Raw genomic sequence first — 27,303 nt, 5'->3', positions numbered from 1 at the left:
AAGAAGCAATGAAATGTTGTCCATTGTTTTGTTTTCAGGAACAGGTTGTGGAAGAACTTTTAAAGAACGAGTACAATGACAGGTGAGCACATCTGCCTCACAGTTCTGTGAACTGGCGTTCAAACATATAGTGCTTTAGTAAACATTTGATTGTCACTCCTTTTAAAGCTCAGCCAGACGGTTATTAGACGTGTTCATCTCGAATGCACTAAACGACCTCACGTACTGCATCATCGAGGGTATGATCAAACAAATGGCGGTGGTCTTAAACCTTCCCTTAGTCCTATAACTATGACATCCACACAGCGACAGAGACAGCACAACGGGTTTTAAGAATATCAATCTATTTTTTTTTGCATTATCTTTAACATGATGGGGTTCTTTTGCTGTCTAACAGCATAGTAAACTATTAATTCTAATCTCAGAACTAACTCTATACACTCATCCTACAATGTAACCCAATTATTTTCGTCTCACATCTTAGTTTACTTTTTTTGCTATGTTCATTTATTACTTTTATTATTTATAAATATCCCCTTTAAGCAATGGTCTAAGTATCGTTTATTGTGTGCTTTTTTTTTTTTTTCTTTTTCTTACTTGACTATATTAGCACTCTCTCTTCTTGGCCACAGCATTACGTATAACTGCAAAATGTAATGCAATCCAATACAAGCATTTCATCAAAAATTTACAAGTGTGGCAAATTAATAGGAAGACTTCTGTATGTGATGTAATTCAGTCATGAACCAGTATAAACTGAAGCAAGGAAAATCAACATGCTGCCACTTGTGTTTTTTTTTTATTTAAATTTTTCACACAGATTGGGCATTAGGTCATGGAGGTGTTCTAAATTATTAGTGCCGGGAGAGGCTGAAGAGAAGCCATAGATGGGCTACTTATCACATCAAGATGATAACCCTTCATGCAAATTCAAACCACTAACTCATCAAGAGAACAAACCAAAACCAGTTTGAAGATTTCACCAAGATGGCTTTTGTCGGGTAAGGGTGTGGCTTGACACACGGGAAGGAATTCTCTGAGAAGTTATCATTCCACTCATGACAAAAGTAGGCTGGTACACAACGTTGTGTTGGGATAAAGAACAGAGGGTGAAGTCTGGACTTAAAGAAATATCTACCACACGTGCCTAAAGACAAGAAACAAATCCATTGCTGATACATAATATCTTTAAAAATGTCAGGGACAACATTCCAAAATTCCATATTAAGGTGACTTGTAAAGACTAGGTAAAAAGTAAAAGAATTTAAGCCAGCCAATATTTCCTGGCACTCATCTTACTAAGAATACTAGCAATACTAAGAACATTTTTCTTTGAAGAGTAAGGAAAAAAGAGATTTAGTATCTTTTGAAGGAATAATTTGTTAAATTGTGTTTATATGTAGGCAGCAATGATACGTAGTTAGCAAGGGTCTGGGTTACCATTTCATTTATAACCTCTCTTTGCAGCGTTCAGTACTCTATTTTCCTCCCACATTCGCAAAGAATGGGTGAATTGCACATATTGAAGGTGTGAATGGTTGTTTGTCCATAATATGTTCCCTGTGATCTGTGCAGGGTTCACCACACCACTCGTCCTATCTGGAGTGGACTCAAATTGGATTGAAGGATCATTACACCAAATGCCAAATACTTATGTGTGTTAGTAAAAGTCCTCATTTTAACATCTGGACTCCACTACAGATGAAACCTGTGTCGTGTGTTAGCTGGGGCAGCAGATCTCATTCTTCATTTAAATATACATAAGTGTTTCACAATTTTACATTTCAGGTGGGTTTTTTTTTCCAACTTCTGACCATCTTAACCATCATTTATTTCTGCTACTTGTCAATCTATGAATTCACTCGAGTGCAAAGACAAGTATTTGCTGACATCAGGTGGCACTAAACTGTAATACAGATGCAACTTACCCCTGTACTATGCAGTGGTGGGAGGTAAAGTACAAATACTTAATTCACTCTTTAATTCCTTTAGTACTTTCTATTCCTTAGTGACTCCCAACATTTTTTTTTCTTCTTTAGCGACCTTGGATGAGATCGCCCACCAAAAAAAACAAAATCAAAAAAACTGAAGAGTGCTTAAGTCAACCACGACTGACCTTTTGAATGATTGATTAGTGTATTGGGATTTCGAGGATTTATAGGGGCAGAGGAAAAACAGGGAAAGCTGAGACGTGACAGAACATGAACCGGGATCATTTATCAATGACAACAGATTCCATGAATTCGATGATTGCTGGACAGTGTCAGCTCCAAGAATAAAAACGTTTTATGACGTATGCAAATTCGGTCTAATTTGGAAAAACAGACATACAAGTAAATTGTAGTTTTTTTTAGTTATCAATATTTACTTCAAAATCTAAATCAGAATCAGCTTTAATGGCCAAGTGTGTAAAAATACACAAGGAATTTTCCTCCGGCAGTCAGTGCTGCCCTGGTACTTGACCTGTTAGTTAAATTCAGTGACCGGTCAGAAATGATCTTGCTGCAAGGCTGTCTACTGAGTTATGCTTTTTTTTTTTTTTTTCTCAGCATGAACACTGTGCAAGTCAATAAAAGAATGAAACTATTTTCTTAGGCAGGATTTTTTGCTGTCATACAAAATTATTTAAACAGGTATTAAACATTTTTTTATGTTTTCACTTCAGTACATTTCAAAGTGTGTACTTTCTTTTTCCTCACCTGACAGGACAAACCGGAAGTCACAATAACAAAAGAATGAGTGAAGGAGTTGAGTCCGTATGTCTAACGTTTAATTTGCATTTTTTTAACCTGAACTTCTGTACTTTTTGAGTACTTTTGCCACCTCTTCATGTTTGTATGATGGTAAACATGCAACAATATGCATAGATGCAGAATGAGTCATAGTTGTGTAGAGATATTCCACCAAAGTAGCTTTCTGACATACTGTACTTATTTCAATCTTAATCTAAAAAAAAAAAAAAGGAAAGATACATGTCCATTTTCAACTGTTAACACTACATACACCAAACTGTGACTGTACCGGTCTAAGACAAAAATAAACTACCAAGACATGCATGCAAAACTAATATACTACTTTTGCTTGCAATATTCCCAAAAAGATACAATTGGTTTTGTGACTTTAGACACATTTTTACTTCACAAGTAAAACACACTGGAGTGAAGCAGCCACGGCAATCAGATCAGTGATGTTATGTTTACAAATCTATGTGTGTGCGTGCATGTGCGTGTGAAGCATCAAACGTGGTCCTTTATATTTTTGAAAACAGCATAGCAATTGGTGCATACTGGATATATGCATATAAATGCTGTGCACTGCATTCCAGAAAGCATAAAGCAAAAACCATAATATAGTTCAAACGTCATTAAAATCAAGTCAACCTTCATATGTCACCTTCCATCATTCATCGCAAAATTAAGAGGCATCAAAAAATCTCAATGTGAGCAAAAGTGAAAAAAAGTAACATCCAGAATCTTAAGAATTAACAGTCAAATTACCAGGTTCTTGCTCAGCCAATGTACATAAAAACTGTTGGTAGCAGCTTCTTTGCAATCATGTTAACTGTCTGCGATTGAAACGGAAACGTGTCGTCCTTGGCACAGATAAAATGTAAAAATCAATACCAACCCATATTGTGCAACAAGTGTGCTCACCATACTCCAGTAAATGTGCACATTTGAATGCAAATTCTGATCCTATCTATTATGCTTGGGGCACAATGTGTTCAAACTCCACACATGAAAAGTTTACCCTTTCCTTTTATGACAGGAAATGCTGACACATTCTGGGCCTTATCAAGTAACTCCACTGTAAGCTGAGAAAATGGGCCACACATGGCTAGTTGTCTTGACGCTACATGTACACTATAGTATATCTGTTTACAGCGACACAGGATCTTTGCAGCAAGAAGACTTCCCCTTAGGAAACAGGTTGTAGACTTCAAAACATTCTACATTTATACAAATTCAGTTTTACAAGAAATTGCCATCGACACAAATTTGATGACCATTTACTGCATTCCAAGGCAATTTATAAATATTTTGCAGACTTGACCGGTAATGACAATAAGTTAATGGTTTTCTATGGCACTTACCACTGTTTGAGAGGATCATGGACTTCTAGCAACTGCTCCTGTTTCCAAGAGAGTTCCTCTGTGGCGTCGTTACGAGGATGGTGTCTGTCTGCTTGGAGGTCTGGCAGCTCATCTGCCACCTGCTCACGCTGTGTGCCGTTTCCTGCGCTCTGAGTAATTGTATCCACCCACTCAGTCTGCTGTGGAAGCCAATGGTGTTCAATTATTGTGGAATTTGATTGCAGCTCAGCGCCGTCCTTTACGAGGCACGTGACCACATCGGTTACACCAGAGCTCTCTGTGCTGGCACATTTTGTAGTTAAGATTTTTGTATATGCATGTTCCGGGCTCTCTTCAGCTGTTGCGTCTGTAATCGGGAAAATTTTCTCCTCCTCCTCTCTAACTTCATGTGTGCTCAGGTCTTCATCTTCCAGTGTTGTGGAGTTTGGAAGCAACAGTTTGGGACCTTGCACATCGCCGTTTTGCAGATTATATAATCCATGATTTAAGAGCTGATTCTCTTCATTTAGGTGCCCTGCTGTTTCATTGACATTAATCCAGGTTTCATCAGGCCCCTCCCCCTGCCTGCAAGTGGAGGGTGCAGCAAACTCGCATACCAGTGGTGTTTTCACTTGCAGAACCGGTGTGACCAGAAACTCCTCTTTTACCTGTGGCAGTCCCTTGCTGACACAATCTATCTGCTCAATACTTCCATCTTCATCTTTAAGAAACTCTGTTCTGCCAGTTACCACCTCATGGAATTCTTCTCTCCGACTTCTTAATAATTGTTCTATATGATCTTGGAGATCAATATGGTTTTCCATTTCCTTGTTGGCTGTTTTGCTTTCTTCAATCTCCGTATTAACAAGCTCAAAATGTTCTATTTTATTGATTGTCTCTTTTTCCGGCGAAAACATCTGGAAGTTAGTGACCTCGGAGGGACACACCAAACTTTCTTCTTCTATCTTGTCCATAATGCGTGTCTGCTCATCCAAACTATCCATGTTGTCCTCCTCTGCGCTGAAATAGATGTCCGCAGTGCTCCCATCATCTGATCCTAGGCTCAGATGCACTGGACTGCATGGCATGGAAAAAGGCTGTGTGAGTCCGGGAGGAGGAGAACAAACAAACTCTTTATCTGCTGCATCCATTTTAGGCTTCAGGTGTATGTCTGTAGTCATTGTATGCAGGTTAGAAGAGTAATGTCCAGAATCAATGTTTTTCTCTTCAGCAATAACCTCTTTTACTAGGATCACCCTCTGTTTGGAGTCTGTAACCTGAGTGTCCACCCCTAGGGATGTTACATAGTCCGAAACAGCAGGGGCAGAATTTGAAGCCACAGGGACTGAAGAGAGTGTCTGTTCATAAAGACCGGGGCTGTTGCCTCTATTAATGTGGATCGAATAAGCACTCTCGACAGGTTGTTCAGAATAAGAATAGGTAGAGGAATGAGAAGAGGAAGGTAGATAGCTGTCGGGAATCTCAGAATTTATTTGCGCCTCAGAAGCAGGAGGACTATTGTCAGAGTAAAACCTCTGGTGGGAGGGCAGGTCACTATGAGTACTGAAAGAATCATTTCTAATAGTGAAACCTGAAGTTATTTGACTGGAGTAAATATCTGTTTCATTCTGAAAATATGAAACTATGAAAGGTTCTGATTTGTTTTTTTGGTTTCTTGTTTCAGGGGAAACGTCAGCACAACTTGTTGGACGTGAAGACAGAATTTCAGAGGTGAAACTCTGGGGAAATAACGACTCATACAAAGCACCATAAATTACATCTTGATTGACAGGAGGCTCTATCTGTTGATTGCTAATAGACAAAGTTGGGGGAACATACTCTGCAGTTTCAGGTAGGGATTGTTCAGTGTGAAGAAATTCAATCTCTTGTTCTGTGTTGGGAACTGGCTCGGGAAGCAACGTAGCATTAGCGTCATCATAAGTTAAGGAGGGTTCACCATTTAGAGATCGACTATCAAGTGTGTCTAAGACATTGATTTCATGATGGGACAGCAGCAAATTGGTGGGCTCTCTGATCAAGATGTCGCCATCGGTGTTAGACGGCTGGAGATCATCAGGACCCTTAATGCATGTCACGGCTAAGTTCCGATCAACTGCTTCATCTGAAAGTTGATCTGAAGCATCCACCAGCAAAGGGAGCTGGCTTGGCTGAGAGGCGGTCTCTGCAGCGGAAGAAGCAGAAGTCATCCACACAGATGTATGGATTGATGTGGGATTGCTTTTGGATTGGTTTTTACCCATAGGAATGCTTTCTTTCTCCTCTGATTGAACTGTATCGTATTGCTGCAAATCAGGAATGCTTGCACTTGGTGAGTTCTGAACTGCATGGTGCAAAAGAAGGTCTGAGCCACTTGTTAGATGTTCCTGAGGTCCCGGTTTGGTGCTATGGTTGACAGGGGTTTGTTGTGAGAGTGCGAAGTATGACTGCAACAGTTTTGAATGTATAGAGGGAGGGGAAGGGATGTCAAAGTTATCACTGGTGACGAGCGCTGGCTGAGACATGCTGAGTTTTGCATTTCTGCTGTCCTGGTCATCCACAATCTTTCTGAAGCCTCCATGTTTCTATGAAAAGATGAATAAATAATCTAGTGACCAACTGTAATAATATCTGTATTTCGTTAGTACAATGTTTTTTTTTGGGGGGGCTAATTGGTACCAAAAGGTCCACTGGCTACGGGTTTCTGAAATCCCGGGGATCCACTAAATCATTTGCAATATATTACTAAGGGACATCTTGCAATCAAAATGAACGTTTAAATAATTTAATATTTCATAACTCAATTCAAGATGCAATCAGTTTGAATTGTAATCCATTCTAATTGTGAGCGAATCCTGCTGGTCTATTGAATAATTGATGCAGATAATGCAATTAGTTTGGCTTCCTCTTCTAAAAACGGAACTGTTCCAAACATAACTGGGGAAATATTCAAATTCCCTTCAATCAATTACTACATGAATACAGATTTAATGTTTTGAGGAACTCGATGCTTCAAAACTGATTTTACCTCCTCCTGCTCTTCAATGTCAGATCTATGGAGACCAAATGTGCTTCTTGACAGATTGTCTTCCTTCTTCTTTTTCTTCTTTTTAAGCAGACCAAAGGAAAATGTAGCAAATTTGTTGGTCTTCTGGAGGTCTGTCTCAGAGTGACTCAATTTTTGGGCCTGGGGAGGAGAAGCAGACAGTCATAAAACATAAATGGCAAATTTTAGCAAGGTTTGTAAAAAAAAGAAAAAAAAAAGACAGATGGATATAGATAGATATAAGAGATACACATCAATGCTTGTCCCCTGATCTTGTGTGTTTTTTGTTTATTTCCAATCGGATTGTTACCTTGGTACAGGTAGAACAAAAGGACGAATGAAGATGATCACATCACTTGAAAGAAGGGTGTGCAATAGTTGTGTATTCGTACTGTCCATTTCTAAAATAAACATATAAACTAGCTAAGACAGCATTTCACAACTGGTTTATCTGAATTATCATCCACAGAAAGATGCATTTTGACACTCGTGTGTACCTCAGTAAGATAACTGTTACAATACTGATGCAGTTCTCAAACTGAACCTCACATGAGTGACTACTTTATTGAAAAACAACATATGATCATCGAAGGGCATTTTAAGAACTTCCCAAAATTAAAATAATAGACACTTTCCTTGGCCGATGTTACCTTATTTTTCACTTCATTTTTCAGTTTATTTACATGTCTAAGTAAGCAAATGCCAAACGTATATGCGCTTTTTGTTTGAAGCCCTTGTCAGAGCGTTAATTGAAAAACTTCAAAACAAGACGTCTTTCAAACCTAAACAAATATATTCAACCACAGCTTCGGGTTCCCAATAGACTTTACATAATACAAGAAGCTGACACCCTGTCTTCATTCCAAGAATTACAACTGCTCCACCCTAAACAAAGATAAAGAACATGATCTGCTAAAACCAGTACCAGTTCATTAAAGTACAGAGTTGGTAATATTTAAAAATATATACATAATTATAAACATAGTTTTAAAGATTTTTTTTTTTTTTTTTTAAAGCTACACTTTCTCAGCCTACTGGGACCATTGGACTGACCCTGAAATGATAAATGAAGGTAAAATGACAACGTGGCCTTCATGTCCTTACTCAGCCACACTTGTTCCAGTTAATTTCTCTTTTACTTTTAATTACTCACAAACAAAGTGTCATTTTCAGGTAGGGAAGTGGCACAAGGCAACACTGCAAGTCTATAAATGCAAGTCTCACTGTGGAGAGACATTTTGATGAATATTTACATTGAAACAGATAAACTGTAGATTTGTCAAAAAAGCTAACAAGAGAATCTGGGGAAAATACCACATATTACGTACACAACATACTGACAGGTCCACATGAATGCAAACTTGATGAGCTAAGACTGATAAAAGACTGTTGACTATTTGTAGGTGTTTTACTGAGACCCGATGACAAAATTGAGCCCATCCAGTCAGAACAATCGCCAGCGGGCGTGGCAACTGAAATTCTTCCTTCACTGATGGCTGAAAAAGTAAAATGTGAAGCAAAAGGAATATTCAAAGGGCACTTTAAGTTGAGATATGAAAATGCTGGTCACAGACAACAGCTCCAAGGTTTTCAGTTATCAGGCCCAGACCACTTCAACACATCTTGATGACACATCTCATCTTTTTAGATTACATAAATGTTTAATTGAAAAAGAAAAAAAAAAGATCTCTATTTGTATTAGTGATGTGTTGGAATGCAATTTCATATTACTGTTTGCGGCTCTTGTTTGTGAAATATAACAATGACTTATAGGAACAGGTTCACAATTGTCAAGGAATAAACAAACACATGACTAATAGATTATGCAGCTCAAGTGTCAAGTTTGCATATTGGCCCAGTTTAATACGGTACCCTCATTTATCAAGCATGATAGCTCGGTAGAGCAATTGCACCCTCTACTGGAGATAATGGCAGACTCAGTGTGTTCACTCTCCGGTATGATGTCTTTTTGAATAAAACAAATGTGACAATTTATTTCACAGGTGGCACGTGAGAGCTCTAGTTACTGTAACATGGTGTAAAGTGGAAAAATGTGCAATAACATGATTAATTTCAACAGCATTTTAAAATTAAGGTCAAATAAAGTTGTGTTTTGCAAAGTCAAGTGCGAGTTTATCAAAAATGTTTGGGAGATTATAAAGTTTTGCATTTAGATAAGTACAGTAACATTTTTTGGGGTAGAGTCTGTAATCTACAGGTCCGGTCGAAATATAGTGTTTTTTAATGGAATGAATAGCTACAACACGAGGACAAATGATTAACGTTAGTGTTTTTTTCCCCAAATGTTTATTTTATTTGGAAAGGTCATGTCTATAAATTGGCGGCATGGTGGCTCAGCTGTAAAGTGTTGGCCTCACATTTCTGAGATCAAGGGTTCAATCACAGCTTCGCCTGTGTGGATTTTGCATGTTCTCCTGTGCCTGTGTGGGTTTTCTTCGGGGACTCCGGTTTCCTCCCACATCCCAAAAACATGCAACATTAATTGGGCACTCTAAATTGCCCCGAAGTGATTGTAAATACGGGGAGCCCTGGATTGGCTGGCAACCAGTACAGGGTGTACCCTGTCTCCTGCCCATTGACAGCTAGGATAGGCTTAACCACTCCTGCGACCCTTGTGAGGATAAGCAGCTAAGAAAATGGATGGATGTATGGATGGATGTTTATAAGCCATGATACCATTACAACCGTAACCACCTACTTCATGGGAAGGTACAAATCTAGTCTCTAAACTAAAAATTAAACTTTTGGAAGGCTTTTCTAATTGAAACTAATTTTGAATAGAATAAATCATGATAGATTTCTTGCAAAATAATTTTTTCCCAAAGTAAATTTCAGTTCACTTGGGAGTACATTAAAATGTTATTTCAAAAGCAAACCAAGCGATTGCATTGCATTTGTGACAGCGCAATTTATATTAGCATTTAGACACAGTAATGTGTTTTAATTTGCAATATGTATCACTAATGCACAACATTACATCTTTAAAAGCACCTGCAATTGTGCAGTGCATTCTAGGACTGATGAGTCATGCATGTCGGGCGCCAAACCAAATGGCATTTTCCATTGACTCATTCCAATGATTTGTCGACTTTGTAGATCATAGAAACTATCACATAATCAGTGCTGATCAGAATTGAGGGAGCAGGGGTTGGGGGGTGGGGTGTTTGGCTCAACAAAATGGCTTCCATAACTTTAACAGGTGGACCAAGCTATTCACCTCTCACGGTATGTCCACAAAAACAGATCAGGCAAAGTGTTTTTTTCCCCAAGACATGCTTGTAAAACACAGACAGGTTTTGTGGGTTTGTGTTAGCACAAACAGTAAGTTGTAAGAGTCTTGAGCACGTCCACAGTTCCATTTACCTTCAAGTTAAACCATGATTTCAAAATGTACAAAGAAACAATTACTGAAAAAAAATTCAAAAATTGCATATTGTATTTGCAACCTTCCAAATATAATACTTTACTATTTTTTAATACTATGGTACTGAACATACTGGTAATTTAGTGGTCCTTGCTGCTGCTATGCATGCAGATGTCAGTTTTCAATTGGCTCACTACTGAGCCATTGCCACACCTAATCCCAGACAAAAGATGGATGGGTTCACAATTGTGTATAGGAAGCACATCTTGGGTTAACTGTCCCAAGTAAATAATATGAGTCACCCACTGTTGGTGACTTGTGACAGGAGAGGACAAAAGTTACAGCAACAACTTTCAACAAACATCAATTAGGCAGCATGTATGTGTAAAAATACAAATGCCCCATTAACAGTAGATACAGCTGTAGATTTAAAAAAAAAAAAAAAGATGATGAACAAACATCAGTTGGCTTAGTTCAGTTAAAAACTGTAATGAAATATATATAATATGTATATAAAATATTTCAGGACTTAATTGAGAGAATCTTTTGCTGAATATCAATTCGAAGAACATGAAATGAAATACTTCTCTGCATAGGAAGAGTTCCTAATAATGGCCCCGTCACACCATGATGCTCTGGTCAGCGTTCTATAGCGTTTGAGGAAACATTAGTAGTCGCCCATGGTCGCCGGGATAGCGCCAGAAGAGCGTTGTTTGAAAGCTAGTGAACGTCAATGATCGCTGGGATGATTGCTTTTTTAACATGCACAAAAGTTCTCACCGAGACCAGCGTTCATCAATGTTTAATTTTAAACGCTGCAGAACGTACATGGAACGTTTTACGAAGGTCCGCCGAGCGTTCCACGTGTTTGGCTATCGTTAGTCAGTCGTAACTCTAGCTTTACTTGGTTGTTACTTAATTGTTTGCTTTGCAGTGAACGACTCACTGGCAACCTGTAAATGACCACTGAACAATCCCCTTGCGCACACAGCGTCTAACTAAAGTCAAACGAATGTCCTTTGGCGTCCATTGAGCGTCATTCGTTCCACTGTAAAAATTACACGCCAGCAAAATGCTATTCTGTCGTTATTCACCCGTTTAGTCACACGCTCAACACGCTCGTCCAACATTGACAAACCGCTCGTCGTGCGCCAGTGACACGTTAGTACACGCTAATGGTTTTTAGGGGTATTTTATTTGGTTGCTATTACACGCTTCTCGTGCGCTAGACACACGTTAGTCATGCGTTAGACACACGCCAGATGTGTCATCCTCATTTGAGAACGCTGAAAAATAGAACGATTGAAATGTTCAGAGAACGTTGACCAGAACGTCATGGTGTGACGGGGCCATAACAGATTTATTTTTTTCTTTCAAATAACTCATTGAAGCCAGTAAAAGCATTGGCCTCACAGTTTTGAGGACCCAGGTTCAATTGCCTGTGTGGAGTTTTCATGTTCTCCCCGTGCCTGCGTGGGTTTTCTCCAAGCATTTCAGTTTCCTCCCATATCCGAAAACATTAACAACATTAACTGGACACTCTAAATTGCCTCAAGGTGTGATTGTGAGCATGATTGTTTGTCTCTATGTGCCCTCAGATTGGCTGCCAACCAGTTTAGGGTGGACCTCGCCTCCTGCCCGTTGACAGGTGGGATAGGCTCCAGCACTCCCCGTGACCCTCGTGAGGATAAGCAGCAAAGAAAATGGATGGATGGATAAATCATTGAAGCAAGAATCTACAAAGACTAATAATCTACAATTTTAGCAGGTACACACACTGGTGCAAGTTTAAAACCAGATCAAAAATTTGGCAACCAGCCCTCAACTTGCAGTGTAAATCATGAGGGAGCAACACTAAAATGATATAATTATATCGTTTGACTGAAAACAGCCTTATTAAAATGGTAGACTGAACATGTTTTGCATAACAAGAAGTTCCTGTCTCTTGACAGGATTACAAATCATCAAGTAGTTTGAAGTTATCTTCCTGTTCGTACGGTGGTTTACGTGTTCACTTTGTCTTTTGAGTTCAAGAAGTGTCACTCATTACACATTATAGTCAATGAGTTAAATGTAGAGCAGAATTAGAATAACTCAGTCACTCAAAAGAAAAAAATAACGGGAAAGCAAGCTTTGCACGGATTAATGCATCAGGGGACGGAAGCACGAATGCAAGTAGAAATAAATTGGAAAAAAGGTGGAATGTTTGTAATCATTTCACACGTAAAAAAAAAGATACACAAGGGGACATGTCCATGTTAGCTAATTTAACACCACTATTAGTTAGAACGGATTGCAATACCCCCAACAAGTCGTCAACAGTAACTAAATAATCATTCAATAAGTACATTTAGACAGGAGCTTTTATGGCACAATGGACCTTTCCGACCTGTCAATCACTCATACAATAATAGCCAATCAGATAGCCGCATTGTCTTAACCCCTGGCTTGACCCGCCCCTCTTGTCGTCATGTCCCACAAGCAATACTAGTCAGTCGCGTGAAAAGTTAATGTTATAAACAAAATGGTCCTCAGATGCGCTTGGAGGACGTGGAATTCTGATGAAAGATATCTGGCTAGGTTATAAGGGGCCCGGTTGATTCATTTTCCAAAGCCTAAAACACAGTTGACAAAGTGTACACGATGGATTAAGGCTCGCGGAATGCACGTGCAACTAAGTGTAGACAATATCAACAAACACAAGTCTGTATGTTCGGTAAGTAAGTAAGGTAAGTGAGGGAGAAGTAACTTCTCTGAGTTTGATTGAATTATGATCAGTGCTTTATACATTGCAGGAGAACAACTTTCACTTTGTTAGCGTATCACAGACCTGCTGAATGAAGTGTGGAATGTTTTATGCCGAAGAGTCAAGGTTAGTGATACGTAAATGTGCGATGTCATGCAAGAGAAATGTCTATTTGCCCATTTGTATCACATCGGACCTTTAAGACAGAGCACTGGGTTCCATTACGAGCCAAGTCAAATTAATACACCCACTTACTTATAGAGACTACAAGGATATTACTATGATATTATGATCTTTCCAAATAAAAAGTACTCACCCCACTTTACATGTGCAGGACGATTCCGCTATTTTATCCTGTTGGATTTCAATATGAAGTTTGTGAGGCATGAAACTTTTTGCATCGATTGCCAACATTTCGCTGTAACTCTGACATTGCGTCCTGCTCCGTCCAAAATCTTAATTCCGTGTACATATCCTTACGTGAAATAGTTGAGACCTCTCTGTAGAACCCTCTTGGACAAGTCTGGCGCATTTGGCAAAAAACATACCGCAATGTTACCTGGAATACGCGATAGAGAATCCACTTCAAACCTGTTCTGTTCAGTCGCCATTTTGGAAGATTGTGGGAGATGGCAACTGTTGCTAAGGGGGGGGAGGAGCTGAAGATCACCTGTCAGAAATGTCTATTGACCCCAGTCACACAACACACAGACTTGTAAATGGTTAGACAATTTGCAGCCAGCTATCTAATTATGCCAAACTTATGTTTCCTTTATTAATCAATTAATCATTTGACTAATCTTTTTCTGCTTCTTTTCCTTTCGGCTTGTCCTATTAGGCGTGTCATCTCAGATGAACGCATCTTTGTTTGGCACAGATTTTATGCGGAATGCGCTTCCTGACGCAACCCCTCTGCAATTTAATTCTAAAATATATTCCATAGCTGCAGTGCTTTTTTTCCCTTTTTGGATATAAAACCAAGTGCTGTGGTTGTTGGTGGCAGGTAGGCTGATCTGCATGTTGAGACAGAAGGGCTGACTTCATCTGAGACTACACCACAAAAGATAATGACAGAGATGCTATTAGCTAAAAGTAAAGTAAATGAAGGTAATAATTTGGATGGGGTCAGCCCATTTAGAAGTAAGAATGCCCTTTGCAACACACTGAGGAGGGTTGGCTCAGAATTTTGAGTAAAGCACACAAAAACATGAATCCATACTGTATTGTATTAACAATTAAGACTACTAATTTTGTAACAAGTGAGAGGCACTTGCTATTTGCAGTTGCTCTTAGAGTGAGGTTCCTTCGGTCAAGTGTGAATGTTATCATCCATAGTCTGGTAGGCACTAAACAATGGGCTGAGACTCCTTCAAGCGATCATAGTTTAGCTCAAGTGTGAATACTATACAGATCAAACACAAAGAGCACCGTTCACATGACAGCAAAAGGAAAAAAAACAAATACTGTACAATACCGACTGCCATGAGCAAGATTCATGAAGCTCACAATAAAAAGTATTGAAGTAATCTGAGTCAGAACGTTATACCTTTATTTATTTATTTAATTATTTTTGCTATTCTGAAACATGCAGTTTTCATTCTGCTTTTTCCCAAGAACTTTAGGTAAATTCATTCTGAAGCGGCTGTCACAAGATTAGGAGAACAGAATCCATATTTGAGGTTACAAGGATTCACCTCACTTTTATTTTTACCTTTCACCTGCTTGAGTTTTATTATCCTACTTTTCAACTTGCCTTGAGCACAATGTTAGGTTCTTTGTCACTTTTTTGAGACAAAATGCACTTTTGAGTTTCAAAGGCAAGCGTCACAAGTCAAGGCTGTTTTAAAGTTTAAGGATCCAACTCACTTCGTCCGGTACTCATAAAATGTAACCCATGTTTTTGTCAATGCTTTTTTTGAAACATTTCTAATAATGTTTTTTAACCACAAAATACATTTACACCCCCCCCCAAAAAAAAAAAAAAACAACCAAATATACATTTTACATCTATTTTCCCTCTAAATTCAGCTGACTGTTTTTTTCTTATTTTTTAATTAAAAATTGAACCGGCGGTTTCATTTCATCCCCACCAAAACTTTAACAGGCCAAATACAAGAAAGAATTTTTGGCAATAACTTCTTGACTGACCTTTGACCTGGGTGCGGTGGCGTATATAGAAGAGCTTGACTTGTCCAACATGTTATCAGCCCAGCCAGGTCCATCCACCAGATTGTGACTGGCTTCAGCATGACTGAGGAGCACAAAGTAGAACAATTACAATTTAAAAAAATCACATCCCTTATTTAGTACATCATTTGTGTGATGGCAAGTGATGGTTTTGAGTGGTATTTTCACATTGTGCTCATTGTCCTGAGACAAGACAAAGCATTGTTTTTTGTTTTTTTTTGTTTTTTTAAACATCAATGAATCATTGCATCGAGAATGTTGATCAGAACCGGCTAAACAAAGATTGACGTGGTGTTTCTTGGAACAACATTCCATATTGTGCAAGTGTGACTTTTGTAGCAAAATAAGTCACTGTAATGTTAAACAACATTTAAAAACGTGGAGAAAAAAAACCTTGCAATTATTAGATGTAACTTTAGTCACTTCATCCAGCAGCACTCTTTAAATTGTGGTTTTATGATCATAGCTTATAAACGGGATCTGCAGCATAAACTAGGACTTCCGAATCAGGTCTCGTTACAATGAGTGAAGAGTCAACCCACATGAATACAGTAACTCACAAGCTGTCAACACATCAGCCAAATGGGACGGCAGTCACTTGATACACTCAGAGGCACCTCTGCTTTGCACAACTGGAAGGTCCAGGAAACCACATAGCAAGCTGACATCTCCAGCTCATGTTTATAGATCTGTGGCTCCAAAGCGAGCCATTTTAAGCATACCTTTTCAACTTTTTATTGCGGCACTCAAGCTTTAAACAGCTGTTTCAACATCCTGGACTTGTTTTGTGCGTCTATGCGATACACCTGCACAGCACAGTGAGATCAAATCGAAGAGCTCTTCTGGGAATGTTGCTAAAACAAAGGCAATGATGTGATGTGATTATAATATTATGAATAATCAGCAGTGGCGGGTCGTGCATTAGCAATGCAACAACAGCACATCATCTGGACCAGTCTAAAAATATTTACCTTGACTTTAAATATAATATAAACCAAGTTTAATACATTTGAATGATAAAATGTGAAACATTTTGATCATTTCTACTTGACTTTACTGAAGAAAATAATAATATCTCCCCAATAAGGGTAGGGGTGTGTTCACTGCATGGCCCTCAAAAGCATGAACAAAACATTTGAGGGTCATGCACTTAATAAAAGTTGTCCATCCCTGCAGTAGATTGTGTAATTGTAAGAAATGAAGCATCCGCTGGGTGGACACATACTTGACAATCTCCAAATGAAAACACAAGAACACACACAGAGTTACAGAGCTACCATTGTAGTGCCTTTGACAAGCTGTCAACATCCCTACTTTTCTTTAAATCCCTGTCCATCAGTCAGTGGAAGCTGCGAAACACACATTTGGCCTGGCCTGAAGTTCATGTTGCTTGTTGATAGCTGTGCTTTCATATTAAATTGAAATATTACTGGGCAGATTTTGGTGCAGAGAACTGTTTCCAACTGCTATAAAGGATTTTTTTTTAAGAGACGCTGACCTTCCTCATTTGTTTATGATTGTGAGGAGAATATACAATGGCTGACATTTGGACATTTAATTCAAGACAGCTACAAACCCCCTAAGCTTGAAACGGGATCTTGTGTGAGAGCGTTAAGACTTGACAATCTCTGTGAACTCTGAGATGCAAAAGTCAAATGTTTATTGTGAAAACACCTAAATCTATACACCGAGGAACGATAAATCAGGGCTTTAAAATAAATGTAAAACTAACATCAAAATTTTGAATTTATTCATTTATTTAGCAAGTTAAATGTCAGAGTCAAACATTCATCAGCTCCAACAAAGTTAAAAAATGAATATAGACCATGTCAAAGTATCGCTTTGCTATAATCAGTTAAAAATATACACTGAATCCTCAAGTCATTCTGCCATTCACAATATCTTTACTTTGTATTATTTCTGAAGCAAGTATTACTGTTTTCGGAGTGCAAATATATGGTTCACCTTTACCCCAGTGGTGAAGCATGCAGCTCCTGAGTAAACTCATCATTTATTGGTGTTTTTGCTATGCAAACACACACAGCCAGTTAGTGTAGTCGCTAACCACATGCTGAACAAACCCATGGGGTTGTTTTTGCGTGAGCACCATCTTGAACAAGCATGTACAAAACAAACGCCCTTTTCCAAAAAGGTTGGGCACACTGCTGTCTATGTGTCCTCAATGACTTCAAACACATGTGTCTTAGTATTAAATTCGCACATACTAATTGTTTGGAGCTAACATATACATCTATCAACCTTTCTAATGCCAATCTGAGTAATGGTAATTTCTCAAATAATCCATCACCTTCTTTTGTGCCCAGCCTACAGATGGGTACAAAAAAAAAACTGAAAAAATGCAAATCTGAACCTTCCTCCAGTAAAAATTCAGACGGCATTGCAGTCATCTGGGGTTTGACTGTGAAATGTTGCATAAAGTCAGAACTGGAAAGACTTCTAGGATGTCTAGGGTCACGGTTACTCCATTTTTCTGGATATGGAAATCTAACGACATTCTACAGGGTTTTACGAAACACTTGTTACGTTTATATACTGGCCATATGACTGGAAAATTAATTTGCAAATCACCTTGGATGAGTCGGCAGTCAGTTGGAGCTACTGCAGAGAAAACACATCGCAGCAGAGATGTAGTTTTTGTTGTAATGTATATTCGAATGAACAAATAGATGGATAGAGTCTACTTGCTCTACTTTGTGGGGAAATTGCTAAAATTACAGTTTCCAACTGCTATAAAGGATTTTTTTTTTAAGAGACGCTGACCTTCCTCAATTGTTTATGATTGTAAGTACAATATACAATGGCTGACAAATCACAGTAATTTACAAAAAAAATGGGAAGAATAACGCCATTGATGATATGATCTTACTGAATCTTTGATCTTACTGAAAAGTGACTTTGTAACCCAAAATAATGCTCAGCTGTTCAGGTAGAGTTTATCTGCCCCATTCGGAATTACATCTTACAGCGCAAACCATGGGTCGCAGAGGTGGGTGGGGGAATCAGGAATGTAAATCAGGAAAAGGGTCCAAAAGAATTTTTCAAAACAGTAGTAAGTATACCGTGGAACCGAGTGAAATAAGTCATCAGCAAATGGAGAAAAATACCACACAACAAAAGAGTTAATTACAAAGAACTGGACATCACTCCCAATTTGCTGAAAAGACCGAAGAAGAAAACTGGACTGGAAAAAAGAGGCCGAGAGCAATACAGAAAGCTGCATGTATTTATGGTATGTACTAGCGGTCAACAATCTCCCATCTTCTTTAGAATGTATTTCTTTCTGGGCTATGGAATAGGATGGAAAGTTGGGACTATTATTTTACCAAGCCCAAAAAAAAAAAAAAAAAAAATGCATGGGAGAAAATGTGTTTTCTTTTGATAAAACTAAGGTGGGACTTTTTGGCAGTAATTCCAGAACACTGCTCATCACACATTAAAAGTATATACTACCATAAAAGTGAAGAACTGGCAGCATCATGTTATACACCTATTTAGGCTAAAGTTATAGTGATCAGTCTCAAATGGCACTTGGTATTCGCAGAAACCCCAAGGGTGGTTGCTAGAAAGCAAAAAATAATGTAAGGAAAAGCATTTTAACTTAGTTGGAATTGGAACCTTAAATGAGGGCATTTGTGTATTGACTCCCATTTAACATGAGTTTAAATTTAACTGGTTTCTTCTGAACAGAGGTTCATCTGGAATTATAACAAGTTGTGCACATTTGTGCAAGCACATTATCTCAGTTGTTTTTGAATTATCCCCTCATAATATCATCTCGCCCAATGGGCAATTTAAAGTCTTCAATTAACAATCAATCATAAACATGGAGTAAACCCATGCAAGCATGGGGCAAACATGAAACCACCACACATGAAAGCCTGCACAAGATTTGAAAACTGAAAACCTTTTGAATTTGAGGCTGACTTCCCAACAACCATTTACACAGCGTGTTTACACAGTGGACGCATTTATTGGACCACCACACAGTAAGATTTACACAACAGGTAGCTTAAAGTACCAGCACTGTGTTCTTTCTGTCATGGTTAGTACACCAAAATGTAGTGTCTTACCACAAAATAAAACACACGGGTAAAGCTGCACATTGCTTAATAAAGAGATAAAGTTATTAGTATTTTTTTTTTGCATTCTTGAACTGAAAAAAAAAATTATGTGTGAAGCACATGCTGATATGGATTGCTAGATGACCACAAGTTAAAAAAAAAAAAAAAAAAAACTACAGTCCAAATAATTTGGCATTCTGAACAATTTGGTGGTGGAATGTTTCTCTGTAGCACTACTGTTGTGCCCTTAAGCAAAATACCACCAAATTAACTCTGAAGTGTGTTTCACTTTGATGTTTCGTATGACCATTTGAAATGAATTCTAGTAGGATAGATTGTGCAGGTGTACCTAATGAAGTAAGAGATGAAAAGCTAGCTAAACTAGAAAAGCCGACTCAAACAAAAAACGAACTATGAAAACAGCTGTGCGGATTTTACCTGACCACCTTCTGCTTCTCGGACGAGGAGCTTCCCTTCGATCTTATCTTCAACTTTGGCAACTTCAACCTCTTTTTCTCGTCCGTTTTTTTCCCCACACCCTTCCCCGACGACTCGTCCAGGTTGGGTTCACTCCTGGAAAACAATTTGACCAGAGACCTTTTGGTGAATGTCTTCTTCGACATGTTCACGTAAAAAGTGCGAGCGGCTCCGTGGGATGAGAAGATTGCTGCAAGTCGGATTACATGAATGGTGCGCGTCGGAGGCGTTTGAAAGATGATGCTACATTGTTATCGAATGACATTTTTTTTCTAGTGGACGACTACATGTGTGCGCATGAGTGGTTGCTCACTTACGAACAGCAGGCACGCCCACTTTTACAATTCGTCGATACTCAAGTGCTTCAAGCAGTGGCAGCCTAAGAGTTTTTTTTGTTTTTTTTTTTGGGGGGGGGGCACCCATCTAATGTCATGTATTGGGGGATTAGTGACCTGCAGCCGTTTATTTAATTTGCACTTGTGCATCTGGTTTGAAGACAAAAAAATAAATAAATAAATTACCATACTTTTTTCAGGTACTTTACATGAGTATTTTTTCATCCCCTTTATTTGTGAACCAAGGAGAATTAATAACAAGCGGCAAAAGATTCAGAGAGGCCAGGCTGGTCTACTTGTCTGAGATACACATTATGTGAAAAAAACCCCAATTAAATACACCAGGGGTCTGTTCGTTTATAGGAGGGGTCATCAACAAGGTGCCCGCGGGCGAATGGTAGCCGCGAGGATCATATAAGGTGCCTGCGAGGTATGTTCTAAAAATACCATAGGCCACAAATTGTTACTATTATTTGTGCTTTAAATTCTGAATCTGATTTCCTTACGTGAATTAAAATTTTAAAATACCTGTAATATCATTTACTACAATATATTAAAACAAAAATATTTTATGTACGTGTAATGAACTGAGTCTGAAATTTGACGCAAAAAGGTCACGTACCCCTTCATACGATCGGTGCTCAAAGAAGCCCTCAACCTCAAAAAGGTTGCTGAGCCCTGGTTTATAGTATCCTTCTTTTTCCCCCCTTCAACCGGAAAGTCAGAAATACAAAATTATGTCTGCCATCGTGATTGTTTAGAGTGCACTTAAAGGGTCTAGGAATAGATTTTTGATCCATGAAAGTTTTAGAAACCTTACCAAACAGAATTCATTTACTTGATCCGACAAAAAAAAAACAACCTTAAACTAAATATCATTTTTTTCTGTGCTCAACCAAATGGTTGATTTGTTGTTTTGTTGTAAGAGTTGGGAATTTAGCTAAAGAAAGTAAAATGTTGTCGTCTGTCCTTTTCATGCACTGCCATAAATATAAAACATCAAATGTTATTACCCGACTACGATGAATTATGTTTCACCAATTCCTGTAATTTGTCATTTTGTGAGGTGATATTGGTAAATGAACTAAAAATCTATTCTAATCTAATAAATATCAGAAAATGTCATGTCATTATCCAAGCCGCTTATCCTTACAAAGGTTACAGGAAAGCTGGAGCCTATCCCAGCTGGTTTTGGGGAAAAGGTGGACTCCACCCTCAACTGGTCGCCAGTCAGTCGCAGGGTAGATGTCGACACCATCACTGAGCAGGAATCAATCCCACACTGCCTGCACCAAAGATAGGTGTGTGTACCACTACACTATCAGTGAGTTGGTTAGCAAACTTGCACAGGAAATTGGCGCAGCAGGTTCCTGAGTTTTGTCGTTGATCAAATCAGCACAACTTTTGTCGTGTAGTCATTCGAGTACCAAATTTCACCCCTAGATAGCGCCACAAATCTACCATGGAAAAAAAAAAATTACATTCCTGCGAGTGTCTTATTCTGCCACTGAGGGACGCTACTAACATGAGATAAAGTCTGTATAAACCTGATCTTTCAATGAATGTTCATTACAAATACTAGAGCAGAATACATGCGGCAAAGTGAAACATTCAAATAAATGCATGTGTGATGCCGTCAATGAATGAAAAATGTATCGTATTGAAAATATTATGTTTGCGGAGGATAAATGATATAATAAAGAATCACAGATTTATAATTAATCAGATCAGATTGGTCACAAAAACTAGTTAACAACAAATATAGACAATAGGAAAGACAATACATATCATGAGCTTGTGTGACATAATTAAAAATTTTTTTCATATGTACCAGCAATCCATTTCTAATAGTGTGTCCTATTTTCCTCTTCAAATACCCTGAGCCAAATATTGATTAATTGCTCACACACAGATGTGAACTAGAAAACTTGCACACATTATCTTAATACTTTCACCTTTAGACCTATTTAGCAGATTGCCTGGACTATGTTTTTATTTAACTGCCCCACCCAACTGTTCTACTTTGCATGGCTTTTAACTCCTGGCTTGCAAACAAATGGAACTGAAAGTAAAGTGCGCATGACTCACACGATGTGGATGACTTTCCTCCTGTAAAAGATAGAAACGTATCAGTTATGTTCTGGGTTGCTTTGCCATAATACAATAAAATCTCAAGACTAAGGCAAGTCATGTGTCCTCTTGGAGGATGAAAAAATCAAAGAAACGGGCAAACAAAAGCAACAACAAAAAAGAACAAAACACGAAGCTGAATTCACGTTAAATGAGCCCTGATTTAAATACTATTCTGATTCCGATTCTGAGGTCTGCGGACGTGAGGTGGATATCAGATGTATTCCATCCATAAAAAATCATGACAATCATGACATTTTTTAAAATCGTCCCACTGGCTGGACGGTCAAACAAACAATTAGGAGTGAAGAAAATTCTCCATGTGCCCACTTCAAGGCATAGATATTTGTGATTTCCTTTGCATCCTCCTCCCGTGGAGGTCTGCTTGCAGTTCCTTTTAAACATACTTTGCATACTTCGACCTCTTGGACGAGGAAATCAAGTTCTTCTTCTGCCAAGTTAAAGACAGTCATAGTTACTGTCAGAAGCCAAGTCGGCTGTGATCATGTCCTCAACAGTGCCGTTGCAATTTTAGATGGTCTGGTTCACGAAATTACCAACCTCCGAAAAGAGTTATGTCACACATTGTGCTAGATTAACGTCATTCATAAAAATACCACCCTTTGTGTTTTTTTTAATTCTGTCAGTCACAAGTTATTCAAGTGCATTGTGCATTTTCTTTCATGGAAGGTTGCCAACATTTTTTTTACAGTATGTTAATAAACATTTTTAGAAGTACAGCAGCAATTTGCCCGTGAATCACCCCGTTGACGGGGTTTGCTCCGTAGAGCTACCAGGTGAGGAGACAGCAGGCTAGACAAGTAATCCTCGTATTCTTTGATGAACCGTGATATTCGTGGCCAAAAGCAACAAAGGTGCGCCTTGAAAAGAGCTTTAAAATGAAAACAAATGAACAATTCAAAGGCACATAACTAGCCCATTGCGATTGGCTAGTAGCAACCTGTCCTCAGTGTACTGTGCTTCGTGTTCAGTTAGCCGGGAAAGGCTCCAGCTCATTGTCAACGCTGATAAGGATAAGCAGTATCAAAATGGATAGATAAAAACAACAAAATGTATCTCAGGCAAACCCAAGTTGCATGACTGAAGTCACCTAAAAAGCAATTGAAAGTTTTTTGTGACACACTATGTTTCACATAAGTAATGCACAAACATGAAGAACATTTGTATTGTAAATCATGCATGCAGTATACATACAGTCCAGTAAAGTAGTCTCGAATATGAATAAAGGCAGCAAGCAGGGCTACTTTTTTGCTCGGGAAGATCTCTTTGGAGAACCAGTTGAAAACAATAATAAAGTTGTCCTTCTCTCCCTGTTGTTTACTTGGCAACTTGGCACTGTACAGGAGAGAAAGGACTGGAACAGAAAACAGGAACAAGCAAACCAATTTCACTATCTGTTTGAAAAATAAGCTTAAATGCTCCAGCTATTCATGGCAATTCTATGCTTCTAGGTTTGTAGGATTGTTTAGGGAGGCACAATGCAAGAATGCAAAGGTTTAATTGTCTGATAGGAACTTGACAAAGCCCTGACCTCAAACCCCCAAAATACCTTTACGATGAACTAAAACAGACACTTAGCAAGGCCCTCTTAGCTAAACTCTTAGATGCTCTTCCTGGGTGAATATTATAACTATTATGATCTGCTATTAACTATTATCTAATCCTTACAAATCAATTTCACTTCCCGATCGACTTCTTGTCTCAAAAACTTTGTCCATAGTGTGTATAATCATAAATTCACGAATGATGTCGACGTCCTTTAAAAGAGAAACCCTGTGGGTCATTACAGTAAAAGATAAGATCATACAACTTAGTTGATGTGATTCCCACATACTTTCTGATGCACTTACCATAAAAAAAAGTCAGGAGTCAGGCTGTAATCCTCAATACCTTTACAGCTACAGCTCTATAAATTTTACTTTTTGTTGAACTACTTTCCTGCACATGAATGAGGAACTGATTGGGAAACAGCTGTAGTACCTTTGTTCTTTGTTCGTTTTCCTTCCCCTCCCAAAGTATATCTCTAGTGTGCTGAATCACCCGAGCCTTGTCATCAATTCTAAGAACAGAATAATTTTTTTAAAGACAACACTCAACACTTGATGATTCTCAACAGGTCTTGTAAAATTCCTTTTATGTCGAAATGTCCAAAATTGGCCAATTGCTTTCACTCTGATGAAGATTGAGCTCATCAGGCATCATAAACACATGCGGCACATAGGTTGAGTAGGTTGAATACAAACGTTAAACTGTATAATTGCTAATAAAATTCAAAGCTATTTGATATACTTTACAAGTATTCTTTCTTTTGCTGTGTTTTTATTTTCCAGCTTTTGTTATGCCTTCCTGGGTTTTGTTGGGATCATGGGTTTTCTCTGGGTTTCAAAAATGAAAAAAAAAAACAAAAAACTGTTTTTTGTTTTTAGGATATTGGTGCATGCTTTTCTAGCCTTTTCAAGTTGATTCATAAAATAATATAGTGACCCACAAGGCTGACTACAGTACAGCAAGTAAGTTTCTTTCAGCTTGTCCCTTTCAGGGTCATCACAGTGTGTCACCTCAGATGAACGCACATATATGTTTGGCACAATTTTTATGACAGATGTCTTTCCTGACACAACCCTTCTCAGGGAGTGGAGGCCCCAGTGGGATATGAACCCACAACCCCTGGTTCACCAAACCAGTGCTCTAACCACTGAGCTACGGGGCCTCATGGACTTATCAATAATCAATATAAAATGTTTACTTATTGATTATCTTTTTGGACTATATTTATTTGTCTTATTTTTGGATTGTAAACCACTGTGCCTTTAGTAACTTCTACTCGGTTTACTTATTGAACACTTTTTAGGGGATGTTCATCTTATTTTTGGATTGTTACCCTTTGCAATGTCCTGTAATCAGGACCTCTTAGACTTTTAATTCAATTTTTGTAGACATTTTCTCTTCTTTTAAAGGTCAATTCAACAAAAATACTTAACGATTCAGTCCATTGGACTTCGAGACTGTTGTTTATTTCTGTAACGTCACAGTTCCACATACCATATATAACTTCCACATGACTGGTTATATGATAGCTCAGCAGAAGCCATATTTCCTGTCATAGTTGCTGTGACCAATACTGCATGAGTTTTGAGGAGATTTTACGCAGCCTCATTTGTGTGCAGGTGTTACGGCTGCAGGCTCTCCCACGCAGAGTAAGAGGAAATACGCTTTTTTTAAATTTTTTTAAAGAGAGTTCATCACAAGTGAAACTGAGACAGACTCATCAACCACCAGAGGAAATTACTGGAAAGAACAAATTTTGATGTGCTGATGAAACATTTGACCTATAGAAGGAAAAAATATTTTTCAAGAAAAATGTCAGTCTTAATCAGTTCAAGTTATTCTCATGTAAGGTTTGTTTGGCCAACACCAACATAATCTGACACTATTAAAGGGAGGATATTAAAAGTCTACATACCCCTGTTCAAATGCATTGTTGATTTTTTTGTGATGTAAAAATGAGCCCAAGATAAATAATTTCAAAGCTTTTTCCACCGTTAATAGAACCCAAGATGTCTACATCTTAAGAAAAAAAATGGAGGAAGAAAAGTTGAATTTAATACTAATATGATTGTACAATTGTGTGTATAAGTAGGATGAGGTTATATTGAGAGCATTCACATTTAAAGTCGTCCTAACGCGAATCAGCGCACACCAGCTCCGTTATAAAGTGCCTCTGATCAATCCTTAATAAACTTTGCTTGCTCTAGTAGGCTTTCTGTGATTTTTAAAATTCTCATTTTATTTATTGATTGACATTTTTGCCTTCTAGAAGAAGCTTGAACGTTCTGCACAAACACTGCTATTTTGAAGTGTTTACAATTCCCTCCGCCTTGTCTGAGGCCCCAGTTGCAGCTGAGGAAGGACAGTTACATGTTAATGCCACCACCACACTTCACAACCTTGGTTTCATCTGAGCCTTACATATTACTTAATATTAAATTAATTAATTCCAACACTGCATTTTGAAATCCAGAAGGTAGTTTGGCAAAAATATAAAAATCCCACTGAAACAATAGAACTATATTTGGAGTTAATCTGTACAGTACTCAAAAAATCACCCATTTAAATAAAATAAATATTACCAATGTATGTAACTAGAGTAAGAGGTACAGTAAATACACCTCTCTAGCTATCAATCAAAACTGAAAATCTTTATATTTTCATATGATATTATGTTCATTACTTCTATATACATGGATCACCAATGTTGTGACCCTTGAATGTATAACACTTTTTTGCGAAACTGCAGAACTGTAAGGCAGATTTGCCAAACACTCATCCACCGTGGCCAACATGCCAGACTTTGCCCATCTCTGCTGCAGTTAGTCAGTACTACTTGCATTAAAAGCTAAAACCAACCCTTCCTGACGTCACCTACGGCAGACTACACCCTCCAGCCTAACAACAGACGCACATTTACACTGAGACACCAATGGGAAAGTAAACCCATGCTTCCGTCACAAAAGTCAGGTAAATAAACTATTACACTGTTACTGACTTTTATGGGTAGTTGTTGTTGTGATACGCCATTTTTTAATAAGGAAACATAGCACTGTGAATTTTTATAATACCAACACGAGTAATTGGTTAGCACATCTCCCTCATAGTTCTGAGGAACCATGTTCAAATCCGACTTTGGCCGTGTGGAGTTTGCATGTTCTCCCCGTGCCTTTTAACCGGGTACTCTGGTTGCCTCCAACATTCCAAAAAACATGCATGGTGGGTTAGTTGAAGACTCCAAGTTGCTCATAGGTGGTTGCATGAAAATGGACACAGG

At 38.3% G+C, this 27,303-nt stretch overlaps 1 protein-coding gene across 1 annotated transcript in view; it reads right to left on the bottom strand.

The window, feature by feature from the left end:
* The window catches only part of LOC133498354 (uncharacterized), a 39,645-nt gene extending 19,323 nt beyond the window's left edge, over nucleotides 1-20,322 (bottom strand). Inside the window, exons 1-4 of the mRNA XM_061815103.1 lie at nucleotides 19,954-20,322; nucleotides 15,395-15,497; nucleotides 7,098-7,256; nucleotides 4,094-6,654 (exon numbers count right to left, since the gene is read on the bottom strand). Coding sequence (XP_061671087.1) covers nucleotides 4,094-6,654; nucleotides 7,098-7,256; nucleotides 15,395-15,497; nucleotides 19,954-20,138 — 3,008 coding nt within the window. The 5' untranslated portion in view covers nucleotides 20,139-20,322. The remainder of the gene's footprint in view (nucleotides 1-4,093; nucleotides 6,655-7,097; nucleotides 7,257-15,394; nucleotides 15,498-19,953) is intronic.
* Between the last annotated feature and the right edge of the window lie 6,981 nt (nucleotides 20,323-27,303).

The sequence above is a fragment of the Syngnathoides biaculeatus genome, chromosome 1, assembly GCF_019802595.1.
Source record: "Syngnathoides biaculeatus isolate LvHL_M chromosome 1, ASM1980259v1, whole genome shotgun sequence".
NCBI lineage: Eukaryota > Metazoa > Chordata > Actinopteri > Syngnathiformes > Syngnathidae > Syngnathoides > Syngnathoides biaculeatus.
This window is presented reverse-complemented; position numbering and strand designations above follow the sequence as displayed.